General features: G+C 29.0%; 2 protein-coding genes across 2 annotated transcripts in view; one reads left to right on the forward strand and one right to left on the reverse strand.

The window, feature by feature from the left end:
- Positions 1-479: 479 nt before the first annotated feature.
- LOC117168670 (uroporphyrinogen decarboxylase) lies at positions 480-5,713 on the reverse strand. Its single transcript, XM_033354338.1, has 7 exons — positions 5,585-5,713; positions 4,860-5,157; positions 1,826-1,984; positions 1,325-1,486; positions 1,095-1,232; positions 804-977; positions 480-731 (listed from the first exon to the last, which is right to left on the reverse strand). Exons 2-7 carry the CDS (start codon positions 5,154-5,156, stop codon positions 591-593), a joined length of 1,071 nt encoding a protein of 356 aa, XP_033210229.1. The 5' UTR covers position 5,157; positions 5,585-5,713; the 3' UTR covers positions 480-590.
- A 3,118-nt stretch (positions 5,714-8,831) lies between these two features.
- LOC117168669 (ATP-binding cassette sub-family G member 1) overlaps positions 8,832-18,241 on the forward strand; it is an 82,532-nt gene continuing 73,122 nt past the window's right edge. Inside the window, exon 1 of the mRNA XM_033354337.1 lies at positions 8,832-9,273. The gene's annotated coding sequence lies outside the window, so the exon portion shown is untranslated. The remainder of the gene's footprint in view (positions 9,274-18,241) is intronic.

Raw genomic sequence — 18,241 nt, forward strand, 5'->3', positions numbered from 1 at the left:
AATCCTAAAAAATGTATTTTAATCACTTTTTAATAGGACTCGTCAGTTTGTTTTTATTTATCGAAAGTAGTATGCAGAAAATCGAAAATTCAAATTTTTAGCAAATATAAAAGGCGCAGAATATGGTGAAAAGTTTTTGGAGGATTTTCAGTGTTCAAAAATTCCTACAACATTTCTTTGTAGTACTAAAAACGAAGCAAAAATGTCAAATTCGAATACAATTAAAAATGTAACATATTGAAAATTTAAATATTCTTAATTATTTTCAAATTAATTTTTTTTAAGGTTTTTCAAATCGAGAAAACTAGAGTAAAATAAAATCATTTCAAAAATGAAAAGTAATCCAATATCCAAATATAGACAACATTTCAACTTGTGAATTAAAGGCATTTCATTATAATTTTCGTCTAACATACAAAAAATTGGTTTTAAACTGGATCTCCGGATTAGATGAAAAAAAATCCAAAACTCAAATTTTGTAACTTTAAAAAACTTACAAACCCCAAAACAGTGTCTTTATTACCGGATCTCTTATTATAAATGTATTAAAGTCGATTTACATTTAAATAATATTTCTTAGTGAACAACAATCAAATGCTATGGACACCTGCAATGAAAGATTCCACAGAAGCTACTGGAGTCTCGGGTAAAATTCCGTGACCCAAATTGGCAATGTATCGTCGTTTACCAAAGTTTTCGACGATTTTGGCTGCGCGCTTTCGAACATTTTGCTGAAATAAATAAATTTGTTAAATTTTAATTATTTTAATTTTTAATTTATAAACAAATTGTTGAATAGTTACCGGTGTATCGAACATCGCACAAGGATCCATGTTTCCTTGCAAGGTCACTTTATCACCAAGTCTACTTCTTGCTTCCTGGGGATTTACTGTCCAGTCGAGACCTATGACATCGTAACTTTCATCCTGGGCTAATAATTCCAAAGAATCTAGTGTCGCTCCTTTGGGAAATGCAATCTAAAAATTAGGATTCAAAAGCTTTCTATTTGAAATTGATCACTTAATTCAAATAGAAATTAAAATAGAAAATTAATTTGGAATCCTATGCCTGAATTATAATAAAGATTTAATAACCATCGGAACTCTTGGAATATTCTGAACATCCAGTTTTTGTTTAACTTTCTCGCTAATTTGTTTGAGGTATTTGAATGAATATTCCTCAAAGAGTTCAAGATTGAGGAAGTCTCCGTGGCTTTCGAATACTTGAAGTAACTGCAAAAATAAAAGTTTTATTAGGTAAGTAGTTTTTAAAGTATTTTTGTTATTTTTGATGATTCATTTTTTAAGTATTTTAACATTCATACCTGGGCACCTGCTTTGACCTGCATCACCAAGTAATCAATAATAACGTCTGTGATCATCTGCAATAATTTGTGTGAATCTTCCCGATATTTATAGAGCCAAGGACGAGATTTTGACAAAGTGGAACTCCCACCTCCTTCAATCATATAGCACATCAAGGTCCACTAGTCATGAATGATCCAATTATTTTATAATGTGTTTAAAAAAAATTTTCACAAATATCTTAAGGCTCAACCCGTCCTCTAAATTGTTGTAAAAAAAACTTGGTTATCTTTGAATTTGAATTATACATTCCAAAGCAGGGAGAATGTTTAAGAAGATATACAAATTTAAAGCAGCTTACAAATTTTACTAATGAAAATAATTTTGGATTTTGAAGAATGCAAAACGTAGCATATTATGTATAACAGAAACAAAATAATGTTAGGATGCAGGAGAAATTTCTCTTTGTAAGGTTTCTCAAAGTTCCAAATTCTTTATTCTTGAAATATAGAAATACCTACTGGAGCTCCAGTAAATCCAATGAGAGGTACTTTTCCGTTAAGTTTCTGACGAGTTAGTGTAATCGCTTCTCCAACATATCCAAGATCAGCCTCTACGTTTGGCGTTATCAATCTCGAGATATGTGACGGATCGAGAAGTGGATTAGGTAATACGGGACCCTATAAAAGAGAGATATAAAATCGATATTCGAGAAGAAAGCTACAATAGAATACTTTCATTTGAATACATAAGATAATGGGAAAGCCTATAGCCATTTTTAAAATAGTGGCAACGAAAACATTCCCAACTTAAAAATTTCAAATTAGATATCTTCCAAATTGAAAATTAAAATTTAAGGCATTCCAAATTAAATGAAGAAGTACAAAGATTTGAAATACAAATATTTTCTTCTTCGTATTTAAAGCCGCCAGACTAAAAATTCTGGAAATAAACATTTTAACCTTTACATTTAAGAATGTCTAGCGTTTAAAAAAAAAGGAGACTTGTAATATTTAAATGGAATAATTCGAAATAGGAATTAGAAATTAAAATCGAACTATTTTAAATTAAAATCTTCACTAAATATGTATCTATTGTGAAATATTACATTCAAATAATTTTACGCATAAATTTCAAACCCTTCGAAATTTCAGAATTTTGATATCGGGACAAATTAAAATTCGACGTTTTCAAATAAAATTTCCGAAGTTTCTATTCTACAATTATCTAACATTAAATGCTTGATTTTTTAAATGTCCGAATATATATTCGAAATTTTGTTTTCTGACATTTTTCGAAATGCTGCAAAAAGAAAATGAATTTTAAAATTGTGCGAATGACATCAGGATAATGACCATTTGGGGTTTTCGCTCTCAAATACAGAAAACTTAAAACAAAAAATGTTTTCACCTCCTTGAAGCATTGTAAACAATGGCCACATACTTATATATCTTTGAGTCAATTTTCTATCGCGCAGTATAAAAATAATATTATGTTTGGTCCTTATCCAGTTGCCCTTCTTATATTTTCATAAATTCTTAAATTCCAGTTCGAACTTTTTCACAAGGTTTCAAAATGTTTACATATAAAAAATACATAGATATATTGCGCATATTTAACAGATCCAAAAAGCCCTCCCTTTCCAACACAGAAAAATATTTTTCCTAATGAACACGTGCTTCTATAATTTTATCAGCATTTTTATATTTGAAAACCTATCGTAACCTAACCTTTTTTTGTTTAGGACTTTTTGCTGAACAATTCAATTAAAATTGCTTCTCATTGAAAGACTAAAACATTAAGATAATTAATTAATATTTACACCTGTGAAAAACAGTGAAAAAGTAAAAGACAAAAGAGGGAAATAAGAGAAAGGAGTGAATAAGTCCATAAGTCTTAAAAAAGTGGAAAAATTGTGTAATAATTATTTTGTTTTCTTTTTTTTTTATTGTGAAATAAGAAAGTCTATCATAAATTGAAGGTTAATTAGAGACAATATAAAGGTTAATGAACGTTATGTTTGCAATAGAAATATAAGTACATAATAATACTTGTTCATTGCCATTTTTATAAAAACATTTAAAAAGACAAATAATTTTTGAATTAATGAGGATGTTTACTCAAATCCTGGAAAAAATATTCCCTGGCAATTCCAAGTTTTTTCTAGGTATAATTTTTCATAGTACCAAGCCGTTAAAAAATTTCGCATTTTTTTAAACTATCGACTCGAATGTATAGAGACCGTATAATCACAAAAATAAGTAAAATACTCACAACATCTATTAATTAAATAATTAAACCATACTAAAAACATGATTAATCATTTCTTTAATTTTCCTCTAAAGTCCATGAATTTGAATAAAATACAAACAAATTTCTATGTTATCTTCTTATATTTCGAACTCATTACATATTTAGGTAAAATTAATATGGATACTATATTAAATTCAAGTTAAACCGCTTCAAATGATTAACTTTTCAAGTAAGAATATTGTATTTTCAACTGGAATAAGTGAATTTTAAACCAAAAATATGCATTCTTTTTAAAAAGAGGTTAACTTTGAATCAAGCGATTTTATTTTCAACAAAAAAGATGAATTTTCAAACAAGAAAATTATTGATCTATTAAAAATACCGTTTCTCAACAAAGATGACATAGTTAAATTTTCAATTGAAAAAATTGATTTCCGACCACTGATAAATTTTTATTTAAAATGGTGAGTTTTTACCTGAAATAATTCAATTGTAAACGAAAAAAATAAATTTTTAACTAAAATGATGAATTTTAAACTAGACTAGTTAAATCCTCAAATAAAAAGGTGAATTTTGAACCAAGAAGCTTAATTTCTAGCAAATAAGAAGAATTTTCAACAAAATACATGAATTTTTAACTAAAAAAGATCATTTCTCAACCAAAAATTGAATAGTTAAATCTTTATTTGAAAAAATTAATGTTCGACTAAAATCATTAAATATTTCATTGGTTCAGTTACGTTTTAGGTTCAAAAAAATTTTAACCAAAAAATCTAATTAAAGAGAAAAGTTATATTTTCAAAGAAATTTAGGAATTTTCAAGTAAAATGATAAATCTTTAATTGGAATAGTTGAATTTCCAATATAAAAAAAATATAAAAATCTTAAACAAAAATATTAAATTTTCATCTGGAATAGTTACATTTTTCTTTAAAAAAGTTGATTTTCAGCTAAAGAAAAATCGAATTTTTAACAAAATAGCTCATTTTTCAACCAAAGAGACGAAAGTTTAATTGAAATGATACATCTACTACTAAAAAAATTAATTCTTAACGAAACGGTTTAACTTTCAAACAAATAATTAAATTTTCAATTAAAAAAGAATACTTCTGAACGAATAAATGTAGTAGTTGATATTTCAACCAAACAAGATTTGAATTCTCGTTAAAAAATAGTTGAATTAAAAAAAAGAAAACTTTTCAACCAAGAAGATTAATTCTAGTTATTAGGTTCAATGAGAACCTTGCAGCCCTTTTGCATTTGAATGTAACCTAATAAAACAACAATTTTTGATATACTCACTACGCCAGGTTTCATTTCCACTGTCAATCCCATAACTTGGGGAACAACTAAAATATCAGAAAATATGATACTGGCATCTAAATCAAATCTTTTTATTGGCTGAAGTGTGATTTCACAGGCTAAGGCTGGGGTTTGGCAAATGGTAAAAAAGTCATGTTTTGACCTAAGTTCTCGAAATTCTGGTAAGTATCTTCCAGCTTGTCTCATTATCCAAACTGGAGCTTTGTCAACTTCCTCGCCTTTTGCTGCTCTGAGAATTCTATCATTTTGCAACGGAGGAAAATTATGTTCTGTCATCCTGAAAGCATAAAAAATAAAATCGCACAGCACTTTAATTTTCAACGAATTCAAATTCTGCAAGGAATGCGAAAGATAATTCTTGTATTTTTTTTTTATTTCGGAACAGGAAAATAGTGCCAGTCATACTGAGAAGTAGTACTAGGATTTGATGAAAATGGATGAAATATTTTTAATTTATGAGGGTTAATAATACTATTTTGTTTTAGAGACAATTAGGAGAATTAGATTACTGCTAGAATACTATTTTAATTATTAAAGTAATGCACAAAATTATATTTAGGGAATTTCTAACGATTTAAATCATCTATTGCTTGCACTTTGTGTTATACATACTTTAGAGAATAGTTTTTATTAAATTAATTATGTACTTAATTGAATAAAGGTAAAATCGTATACTTAATATCTTATAATCAAAGCATAATTACTTCAAAACACTTGTTTTCACCGGATAACCTCTTCTTAAAAGTTTAATCTCGTACGTCACAAACAGCTGATTTCATTTCTCTGACTCGTGCTTTCATTCGGTTCTTGATTTCCTGGAGATGGCGCAGGTTGGTAGTAAATGAAGTAGTGATGGCTGTAACAGAAAAAAGTGATGTATTTAAACACAATTTGAATAAAACAAAAGTGAGGATAACATTCAGGATAATTTTAATAACAATTGATATCTTAATAACTTCGGAATCAGACAATTTTAAACGAAAACCAGTAAAAAACTAACATAACGTTACAAAAAATGTGTATAAGATTGCAAAACCTTCGTTTAAACAGCCGCAAATCCAGGGGGGGGGGGGGGGCACAAAATTGAATAGAAATGTAATGCTTTTGTCTAACAAGTTAATGAATCACAGATGGATTTTTTAAATTTCATAAATTCTCTTCGATGAGACTCAATTGCATGATTACATTAATTTGCCAAAACGTTATTTGAAAATGGCGACCCACATTCCAAAAAATCGACTTTTGGAATTTTTTATTTATGTATTGAAATGATTTTTCATTAAATTCTCATGTCAAATGATGTAAATATTACGTTTTTAACACTTGTTTTTAATAAACTCGCCTTTTTCTTACGTTTTCAACAGTTCAAAATGGAATGTTCAATTTTCATAACGCTTTAAAAAAAATCAAAAACGTGTTCCTAAAAATCTGAAAAAATGCATACATAAATATATATAATCAATAATCATATTTAAGAATCGTCAGATGAAAAAACGACAGTTTCGTTCAATTTCAAATAGCAGGGAAAGTTCATTTTATTGCAGGGAAAGAAAGAAAGTAAATTACGTCAAGCACCGGTTATTTCAGTTTTTAGGGAATGCTCTAAACGATTTTAAATATTGTCATATTCATGATGAAATTTGCACTAAGTTTATGTTAAAAAGCGACAAAGGGAAGCAAGCAAATTATCATATTTACAATACAAGCCATTTAAATCAATATTTCAAGTCAACGTGGACTCCTGCGTTAATAATATTTAATTTTCTATCTAATTTTTATCATATTTGAACTTTTTTTTACAGTTTTTTTTTTAGTAATATGAAACATTCGGTGTAAGTGAAGGTGGAATGAATTAATAATATTTCACCCAGGTGGAAATTTACAACTTACGAATTCATGATCATACTCCATTTTTTATTTACTTTAGGTTTTACTACATAAAATTATGATAGGAAAATACACAGGTGAATTTTTGTTGTTAATTACTGAAAAATGATTTATTATTATTTAGATAACAAAAAATACTCAAAAAATGAAATTTGCATTGTTTACAGCCTTGTGTGCATCTTTTTTTTCCATCAAGTTATCTCACCAAGTGGAAACTGTTTAATTACGAATTATTGCAAAATTTTATCTCAGTTTTTTCCATCGAGAAAATTATTGTTTAATTTCTTACTATATGTGGGCGTCCGCATGACAAGGGCCTTTATGGCCGATTTTTCTTCAGAGATATTCGCGTTTTTCAGACAAGGACAAAATTTTTTTATTTTATTTATTTTAATTGGAGAAGATACTCATACCTATACGTCCTATACAGAATCTACTAACACTATATGCATCATCGAAGTTCCAACTTCAAAAATACCTCGCCGATAGGTTTTTTAAACTATAGATTTATAGAGTATAGAGGGTTTGTTTTGGGCCTAAAATTCAGGAAATTTTCCGGTTATTTAACCATATACATATACGTAAATCCATACCGGCCAAAAGGTTCCGTATCATGCCAAAGTTCACATATATTTTTTAACATCTCATTCATTGGCACTATGGAGAAGTCTCATTTAAATTTATTTGCAGTGGTATGACACTCGAGTGGCAATCAGGACGTTCCGGGTTCGCTTACGCTTACAGAGTCAATATTTTTTCAACTAATTTTTAAGGGCATCTTGAAATTAATCAGGCCTTCAAAGTAAAGACTAGAAACATCTTTGTAGCCAAATAGTTCAGTTTTAAAGCATTATAATTAGCATTAGAATTTGTTTAAAATATGAAATTGGACCATATTAAACATTAAAATCTAAATTGTTAAATTTGGCAGGCCAAAATTTTTAAACTTGTATTTAAAATAATAGTTAAATATCAGGAAATTATAAGTGATTGCTTCTGAGTTTTGGGTATAGAAACCATAAACTTAAAATCTGTAATTACAAAATTTTAAAACCTTTTTTTACTAATAATAAAATTAATAAAGGATTTGGCACGAACCTAATTTTAGCTAACAAATTTTATGAAAATATTTTTGTTGTGTATAATAGTTCTGCGACTTGCAACAATGTAGGTTAAAAATTTCACTTCCTCGTGTGACTAAGCATTCAACAAAATTCGGTTTTATAATTTTATCAAATTACAGTAAATATGTACAATCGTAAACCGCATTTGGACCTCTGATACGGACTATGGTTTCTTCCCATTAATTAAAAAAATTGTTTTCTCAAGCTGAAAACATTAATTTTACCACTAATTTTACTGTAAAGAAATAATAAATTATGTTATCCATGTCATGAATGTAATCATTAATAAAACAATTAGTGTAATAAATACTTTTATAAATCATGATATAACAAAAAATATAAATAGAATTTCACAAATAATATCAGTGTATAAATATACTTAGACACGCAGAATGCAATGTTCATCGTATTTTTAGTGTTTAGATTTAATTTTTCAAAGTTTAAGCGACTTCATTATAACATTTTTGATATGTCTTTTTATCTGATTTTGCCAAATTTAGTCTCGAAGCAATCTAAAATATGTCTTTGATATACAATATTTAATAATTATACGGTAATAAAGCAATTTTGTCAAAAAGAATAAAATTTTGTTTGAAAATCGATTACCTTGTTTTGGCATAGAAAAACGAATAAGAACCAATTCAAAAGGTCTAAAATAAGAATAGGAACCATTTATTTACAATTTTATTAAACAACTTCAAGGCCAAACATTTAGAAACGTTAAAATACAAAGTTTCGTAAGAAAAAGCTCGCGCTTGTTTAATCTCCCTCGAGCGCATGAGCATTCAAGATCGAATTATGAACCCCACTATATATATCTGCATAAATATATACCCAGCTGTAATGTAACGTATATACATATATTTGTACCTACATATATATTTATTACAAATAAATTAGAGCAAGAGCAGTGCTGTTGGAGTTGCAGTGTGACCCCTCGTGAGTGTGACGTCACTATTGGCATTCTGACCCATTCTGACCCTTTCTAACGTGCACTTATAACAGTTCACGGTAGGGTAGGAGGAAGAAATTGAATTCTGGAAGGGAAGGAAACAAGCGCTGGCTGTTGGCATTTCTCTCCAGCATTTTCACTACTCCACACGTGCTAGAGCTAGAGGCTCCAGTCTTGTTCGGGACTCCGGTTATAACGGGTGATACTAGATGATACGTTCTCAACATCATAATAATAAAACCTCGTTTATTATCTGCTATTTTTGACTCATCGGCCTCATCCCTGCGGAGTTTCCCATTTTTATGAAATAAATAAATGCTTTATTTACTCGATCGAAAAAGTACGCACATGTGTGAAAACCAGGGCACAGTGAATCACGGTGACCTCGTTTGTTTTTTGTCGCTTGACAGCAGGAAGTGCTTCTATAATTGTGAGTAATTTTTAAATTGTCAGGCTTTCCTATACATTTTCAATATTTTCTCGAATATTATTGATTGCAGGGAAATCCGATGCTTCTTTAAAATATAGAAGAAAATTAGCGAAGAATCGATTTTTACAAGATAATAGAAGGCGATGTGAACTGCGTTGTTTTTTTTTGTAGGTTAGGGATTTTTGTTTTGTTTTAGGGGGTTTAGGTTACACTTTAGGGGATGAATAATGGAAATGCTGTTAATTAACTACATTTATGGCATCAATTAGTTTTCTTAGTAAATGGCCTAAAGATAAAGTTAAATTCTGATATTTTAACAAGTTTGTTTTTAAGCGATTAAAATTGTTTTAAAATTATTTTTGACAGACTGGAACTCGTTTTAATTTAAAGAATGACATGATATTGTACAAATGTGAAGCATTCTAAAGAAAAGGATTTAAAATAATATTGCCGTGGTAATTAAAAATTTTATATTGCCTATTTTGTAAATTAAATTGCTTTCTTGTTTGGTCGCTATTGTGATTACTTTTACATTTAAATGTTTCGAATTTCGAACGTCTCGGTTAAAAACGATTCTAAATTTCATTGCTGCCGAAATGAGGAAATATATTTCCAATTTATATGACTGTAGACTGTATTTTCTAATATTTATAAATAGGTACACTTTTTAAATTAAATTTTGGAATCTAAATTGTAATATTTGACTGATATAATATGCAAACAATTTAAATTTTAGACTATAAAATGCCTATTTATTAAATTTTAAATGGTACCTGGAATTATCACTCCTAAAAATGCCCAAATATGTAGTACACAACACCGTAAAAATCTGTCAGAGCTGAATACTCGATTTATTTTATTTGCTCTTTTACTCTAATTTGAAATACTTAAAAAGGAATGACTAATTATATTGCGTTTTAGCTTGCAATAATATTGACGGATCACATTAAAGCCAGCCAGATTTAATAAGTTGCTTGAAAATTATTGTACTAAATAATATGCTCGATAATATGTTAGTTACATAATGCATAAACTCACAGGAAATTGAGATGGTTTAAACTTTAAACACTCAGTTTTCTGTGATATTTTGAGCGTGTTTGGAAGTTTTAACTTATTCGGCCACGAAATACGTAACATACAAAAATATATCCTCTGAAGTCTTAATTTAGAATTTAAAAAAGTAAAAATATTGACGATTGTCATGATTGTTAGTCTACAAAAATCAGTTTGTCTTTGTTTGGTTTGTGAGAATATTATGCAATCGGAGTTTTACCCGAATCGTTTAAATCGACCACTTAAATCATTCAGGTTTTTAATGGGTTTTTACTCAAAAAAGGTAAAAAAAAAGAAGTATAAGACGTAACTTATGTTGCTTTTTGATATTTTATTTTTAAAATTACGATCAGAAATGCTTGAATCTTATACAAAACAAAAAATTAATTTTGTTCAGATTATTAATTCATTTGTAAAGAATATTTCTGGAAGAATAGAAGGCATGTTGTGGAAGACTTGACACACTAAGTCGAAGTTACTGTCATGGAATAACAGGATATAGCTAATGTATAAGACGTAATAAGACATAGCTGATACCTTCTTAAATTACATTCATTGAGATTATAGCGTATAGAAGCCAGGATCGTGTGAAAAAAAATATCTGAAAAATTTCTTTAAAAAAACTTCATGCCGTAAAAATTCTAGTAATTTTTCTTTTCAGACTATTAGTTTCGTAATTATCCTCGATGTAATTAGGACTAGGGTGGGTCAGAACTAAAAAATTCTGGAATTCGAAATAGCACAGCGCGGAAAATGAGCCTATTAGGATCCGGAAAAAGTATAAATAATCTGGAATCGATAGGTATGAAGCTTGTTTAACCACTTTAAAAAACAAAATTACTTTTTTTACAGAGTTTTTAGATTTTCTTGAGTTCTAATTTTTTTAGATTACTGCAAGAAAGTCGTCCAATTTGTTGAGGATCTTAACAATCATTTTTTAAGGGATGATTCCTAGTTAAGTCACCCCTCTATATTTCTATTTCTATTTGTGGATTTTGGCGATTTTTATTCTGGTGCATTTTTGTCACACTGGAAATTTTTCATGTATCCGAAACAATTCTTTTATTGTTTACACAGGTGTGAAGAACTTTTTGCGGAAACAGGGAAGTAAGTGAGACTTTTTTTACCTCCTAGAATGTAAAAAAAAAGAAAACTGAAAAGAATTTAGAAACCTTACAAATAAGACATTTTTCAAACAAAAAGAAGAAATTTCGAGCGCGAGTCACCAAACTGCATATGTGTCGATTGCAAATTAATTATACTTTTTAAATTCTCATCAGAGAAGGTATTAGATTTATCAGTCTGTCTTTTTGTGTGTGTGTGTAGATTTTTAGTTCGTAAGTACGATAACTTTCGAAAGAATTGAGAGATTGGATTGGCCTTTGGTATACTCTTTTAGTGTCCTAAACTAAAGGTCAAGTGAGCGTATTTTGAAAATTTTTTGACCACTTTTTTAAAGATTCAAAAATTCTCTGTACAATTATTTATAATACACAAAAAGACATACAATTTCTCCCAATTACTTTTTTTTTTTTATAAAACCAAAATTTACCAGAGTTATAGCATTTACGAAATTCCAAAAAACACACGAAAATTAAGATTTTAAGCCAAATAACGCACGATATGAAAAATACCTACTAGACAAGTTTTTGGTTTGGTATCTAAAGGAGGGTCGGGAATGTGAAAATGAGATCATATGATATCGTAGCGCGCTACGAGAATGTGCCTGCGAGGTGGACGAATTTTTTATGATCTAAACACCATCATTTTTATCTTTGTACCTATTTAGAATTCCATTTTTTTTTTTGACTCACCCTAATGAGGACATGGGTATGGATTCCAACGATAATTTAATTTCTTTTGTAAGTTTTCCTTTACATGCCTTCATTGATTTTACGCTCTCTGAACTATCATTATTCATTATTCGGAGAACCAATTAAGTATTTTCTAGAAAACTGATGTAAAATTACACAATGACTAAGCAGTAATGGAATTAGGTTGTATGATTTGAAAATAATTTGTATCTTATTGCGTATACCCAGCTATGTATCATTGCTGTTAAAATTGGGTCCAATGCTCAATATTACTGCAGAAGTTTATTTTTTAATTTTGTGTAACATTCTTGAATATGGCAGATTACAGTTAAACAACTTAATCTTTTATTCCTTCATTTTTATTTTTAGCATGTCAGTATTTTTTAAAGCTGTGTTTCCAGTGATTTTTTTTATGCATATTTTGACAGCTTAAGTAATTTTTTTCGAAAATTTGGTTACTACTTGGGAAAAATATTAGTAGTATTACACAAATATACATGTATACACTTAAGAAAATTATAGTGTCGAAATTTTCCATCGATTTGGAATTACAAGTTTTAAAAATATTGAAGAATTAAAAAGAGGCTGCAACTAATTTTTGGAAATATAGCAGAGACTTGATGTAACCAGGAACACTTCATTTTGAAAGAAATTGTGGGAATTTTTCTTTTATTTGGTAAATAAGAGAACAGAGATTTAGACTCACAAAAATTTTGTATGTATTTTTACTTTAAGAATAATATTTACGTGTAAATTAATCTGCAAAGAAAAGTGAACATATCGACAAAATATAAATTTTGTATATATATTTTTTTAATCAAAACCATTTTTACCATTTTTTCAATTCTGCTTTGATTTTTTAAATCCTGTTAACTCTTCTAAAGAGTTTAATTTTTTATAATATTGTTGAACCTATTACAAGCATTTCCCCATGCTTAACCTGGAACATTGGAAAAAAATGTAAGCAATATCTTACCTAATATTTTAGTATAATAATGAGGTTATTCCCCTATCATTTGGATAAGTTCGAACATTTCGATTTAAGTATTAGGATTAAAAAAAGAGGTTTATGAGTCAGTATGGGTAAAGAGGACAATAAACTGAAATGATAGATAGACACTTTAGAAGAGAAATGGACCTCGTAAAAAAAAGAGAATGCAAAAAGTCTTCCTTTATGGTTAGCAGACAGCGAAACTTTTCATATTTGCATTATTCATTGGACACAATAATCTTTATTTCAGTAATCGAGGTTTTTCTAACTTTTTAGTTTTGTGGGGTCAGGATCTTTTTATTTTCCACTTTATTAATATGAAAAATCTGCCCGCGTCGCGGGCACATTCTCATCGCGCGCTACGCGCGCGGTTCGCAAGTTTGAGCGCGCCTTTGCATTTGAAATGATTGAAAAAAAACTTAATCAAAAAGATCTCTTTTAGATGGCAGTATTTATATGCGTCTTCATATTCTGAATTGTCTACTTAATTAAGTATAGTCAAATATAAGTTTCTCAAAGCTCTGTAGGCTTTGAGGTACACATTCTCATCGTGACACTCGCGCTGCGCGCTCGATTTCCGACAAACATTTGTAAACCGTTTTTTTTTTATTTTTTCTCGTAACTTTCGTCGTTTTTCCACACATTTTATTTTATTTTTTTTCAACGTTATTTTTCACGAATAAAACAAAAAGTACGCGTCCTATCAAGAAGTGATTCTTAACGAAATTGTAGATCTTTTTTGGAATAACAATTTTTGTTAATTCATCTTTTTTCCTATCCTACATAGTTTGTCCACAAAATGGATTTTTTATTTTCCATTATTTTTTGTGCAATCAAAATTTGAATTTTCTATTTTTGAAGAAAATCCAAAAATTGGTTATGATAATCTTGTAGGGATTTCAAAAAGAAATGTTCTTCTTCTCTTGACTTTTTTTTCATATCGTGCGTTTTTCGGCTTCAAATTTTAATTTTCGATTGATTACAAAAATTTTGAAAACGCTATAACTCTGAGAATTTTTTTTTTATCGAAAAAATTCATTAGAATAAATTGTTTGTTCTGTTCAATACTATAAATATACGTACACAGAATTTTCAAATTCAGAAAAAAGTGGTCTCAAAAAATTTTAAAAATGCGCTCACTTTTTGAATTTTTATCAAAAATGGCTGGTTAACGAACTCGTCCTTTCTTTTAGGACTTAGAAAAAGTGTGCCAAAGATGGATTTGATTCGTTCATTTTTTCGAGAGTTATCGTGTTTACGGACGGACGGACAGACAGACAGACAGACGCCATCGTGAAAACCTGATTTTCGGATTCAGGGAGTCTCGAAACGTGGAGATCCGTTGAAAAAGTGTGATGTCAAATTTCCGACAATTCTAATACTTTCTCAATCATAAATGATGAGAATGTAAAAATGTCGATTTTTGCAGTGCAAAATTTATAATTTCAGAAGAAAAATAAAGAAATGTCAACAAAAATTATAATTAAATTATAATACAATATATTTTGGAACTGGTTTACAAACAACCACGGACTTATTTTGGTCGATAGTTATTTACTTCTTCTGGATGTTCTTATTGCTTTACTTTATATCAAAATTGTTACCTCCAAAAAGAAAAAAACTATTAATTGATTAATTTTTCTCAGTCCATTTGCATCAAGTAATTGATGTCAATCATGACTGATGCTCAATATTTATAATACTTTTTCTTCCTGCAAAAAATCCAGTAGAAATCCTGGTATAATTTATTGCACGCAATGTCTCTTTATTTAATGCTTGCATTTTAATTACTGCATTTATGACATAAAAAAAACTTATTAGCTTAATCATCTACACTTTCTGAAGAAATTTTTTTCTTATATAGTAATGTGTTCTAAAGTAATAGCAAAATTTTACTTATAATACAGGTTTTTAAACAAAAATATTTGTTGATTTCTAAATTATGATGTGATTTTAGTAGTATTTCTGAAATATCGAAATAATAAAATGAAATAATCATCCACAATTTTTTTTGCATATATGTATACAATTTTGCATAAATGTATGACTTGTATACTTTTTGTATGTATGTATAAAATTGTTAAAATTTCGTATATACTATAGAATCACTAATAAAACCAGTATAGTGTTTAAAAACTTTTTTTGAATTTATATTTGAAAAAGTAAGAACACCTCTGTCAAAAATCTAGGAAAATCATTTAAAGCTATACCTGATGGTGCGAGGAACGAAACATTGGTACAAAATTGTTCGATGTGACATGTGTCTTATAACATATCTTTAGCGTCATAAGTATGTTGTTGCGAAGATCATTTCAACGATAAGTAAATTTTTTTTTTGAACAGAAAAATATAAAGCATGCTTTTTTTTTGACAACATAAAACTCGTAATTGACTGATGTTTAACGGTGTTATATTTTTGGGATGCCGGATTGTATGTGAGCTATAGCCTCATGCACGTATTTATAAAAATGATTATAAATCTTACAATTATAAATCATATGACAATTTGATTAAAGTATTTATAAAAGCATCTATCAAAAAAGTGGAGTTAGGTTTTCTGTATGCAATATTGCATATACGTCCTCGATTTGCCTAAAGCAGTTGTCATTCTTAATTCATGAAATAAATAGAAATAAATGTTTTAAAAGGATAAAGTCATATTCATCCCACTTCCTTATTTTTACGCTTTTATTCATAGGCAACGTTGAAATTGGAGCACAATCCGACTGGTTTTAACGCTTCCAGGCGTACTGATCTATTTAAAATTAAACCCTTTTTAGACCAAAAACGTTGAAGAATCATTATTTTGATAATGTTTTTACCATACTGTAAATGTATTTTCTTCGGCTCTGAATCCGCGTGACGTCACATCATGTTTTCGAGTCATGAGGGGTTATTTAAAAAAATGAAATTTTCGGTTGATATTTTGTCACTTTTTAATAAATAATTAAATATACATAATTAAGTTTTAATTTCACATTTAAATTACTTGTGAAAAAATGTAAAGTATGAGTAATTGTCTCTAGTTTGAACAAAAGTAGTATACTGTGTAAGTAGAACAACAAAATGTGAAAAAACGGTATAAATTGGAAATCTTCAGAGAGCGATATTTTTCTAGTAAGTGGAAAGATATACCCTACTGAAAATAACTATATAGATTACTATATATGATCATATATAGGAAACTACATAGGAGCCTATATAGGATCCTGCATAGGATCCCATAGGTGGCACCCATAGGTGAAATATATAGGTTCCTATGCAGGATCCTATATAGAATCCTATGTAGGTTCCTATATAGGAATTTTCAGTAGGGTATGGGTACATTACAGATTTCAAAATTGACAAAATAGCGACAGTTTTGTTTGAAAGGAATCTGAATTTTCTCAAAATGTTCTGCTGCATTGTAATAAATTAGCTCTCAGAATACTTTTGCAGAGCCCTGAACTTGAAGAGCTGTATTATTTCCACAATATATGTTAGAAAAATGCATATATTTTTATTGATTTTAAGATTAGTGCCATTTAGGCTCTTGACCTTGATGGATGCATCAGGCGAGTTATCAAGTTCTTATGACGCATTGACAACACCCAATGATTTCAGTACGTGAACCGATGTGCACGTCCTTAAGCAATGTTAACCATATAATTTATTATCACTCAGACCTCGGACGTGCCCAACATTGATCACTTTGACGTCAGGGCTTTTGAGCACTTTCCGAGTATAGATCAAAAATAAAAAGTTTACAACCAGCAAACTTTTTTTATTAAGGCCATGTGGGTCACGTGACCAGATTTCTATCTTACCGCCACCTTTCTTATTTCCCAACTTATTTTCACACGAAGCTCTACATCAAGTTGAAAATTTGGGATAATAAATAAGAAGCACAAAGAAAGGTGGGTCTGGTCCTAAACTTTAATAATTATAAAAAAAGCAAAAAAAAAATTATTTACAACAAAAAACTTTTTTCATAATTATATAAATTTAGGACCCGACTCACTAGTCTTAGTGCTTCTTGTTTATTATCCCAAATTTTCAACTCGATGTGGCGTTTTGCATGAATATAATTTAGGAAAAAAATGGCGGTAAGGTAGAAATCTGCTCACGTGACCCACTCATCACATGGCCTTAAATAATCTATTTATATGTTCTATAGTCGTGTTAACCAAATGTTACAAAATAGACATTTACCAGTTTTTGCTGGCAAACTACATACACGATTGAGGCAAAGAACATACGTTTTTCTAGCGAAATGTGTTGAAGCCTCATTAGTGATCATTAAAGTAAATTTTTTTCTTTGCATTTTACCATGTTAGAATGCTAAAATTGTGACGCAATATAAGCATGTTAAATGATTACAGTGGAGTAAAAGAAAACGAAACATATCGGAGAGTATTGTGAGTTTCGGTGAAGAAAACTTGGTTATTTTAAACAAATTTTCACTATTGACAGTAAAGTAGATTAAAAATAAATTGTAGTAATTCAAAAAAGGCTAAGGGCCGAACGTACGGACGAAGCGTACTGAGAAAGACAGACCGGCCAACGGTCACATACTCGGTCAACACATTAAAATTTGGTTCAAAGAACCTAGAGCCCACAATTCTTAATCGATTTTGAACTTGTTTTAAAAGTACATTTGACTAAATTAAAAAAAAATTATTAGGGCCTTTTTTTATTTATGCCCCTTAATGTTCAAAAATAAAGTAATAAACCTCGTAATTTTTACAGCTTTATTTTTTATCTTTCCGGAAACAATCGAAATAAACTCGAAATCAATCGAAACAAATGTAGTGACATGTGATACACACAATTAATTTATGAAATATATAAATTATGCTTTGTAACCCAATTTTATAAACAAATTTCAAAGCTTGTGTTTCCACGATTTAAATAATACTTTTCTTTAGCAATTATACTTTGTATTTCACCATTAGTGCTGTAGATGATAAAAAATATGGTAATTATTGAATGATTATTAATTTTATAAGCAAATGTAAAATTCAGGCATTGGGGTAGACGGTATTAACGCTGAAATGCTTAAACACGGTGGCGAGTGTATACCACATAGAGTTTGCGAATTGATAAATTTATGTTTCGAGATGGGAGACGT

Source organism: Belonocnema kinseyi, chromosome 3, assembly GCF_010883055.1.
Source record: "Belonocnema kinseyi isolate 2016_QV_RU_SX_M_011 chromosome 3, B_treatae_v1, whole genome shotgun sequence".
Lineage (NCBI taxonomy): Eukaryota > Metazoa > Arthropoda > Insecta > Hymenoptera > Cynipidae > Belonocnema > Belonocnema kinseyi.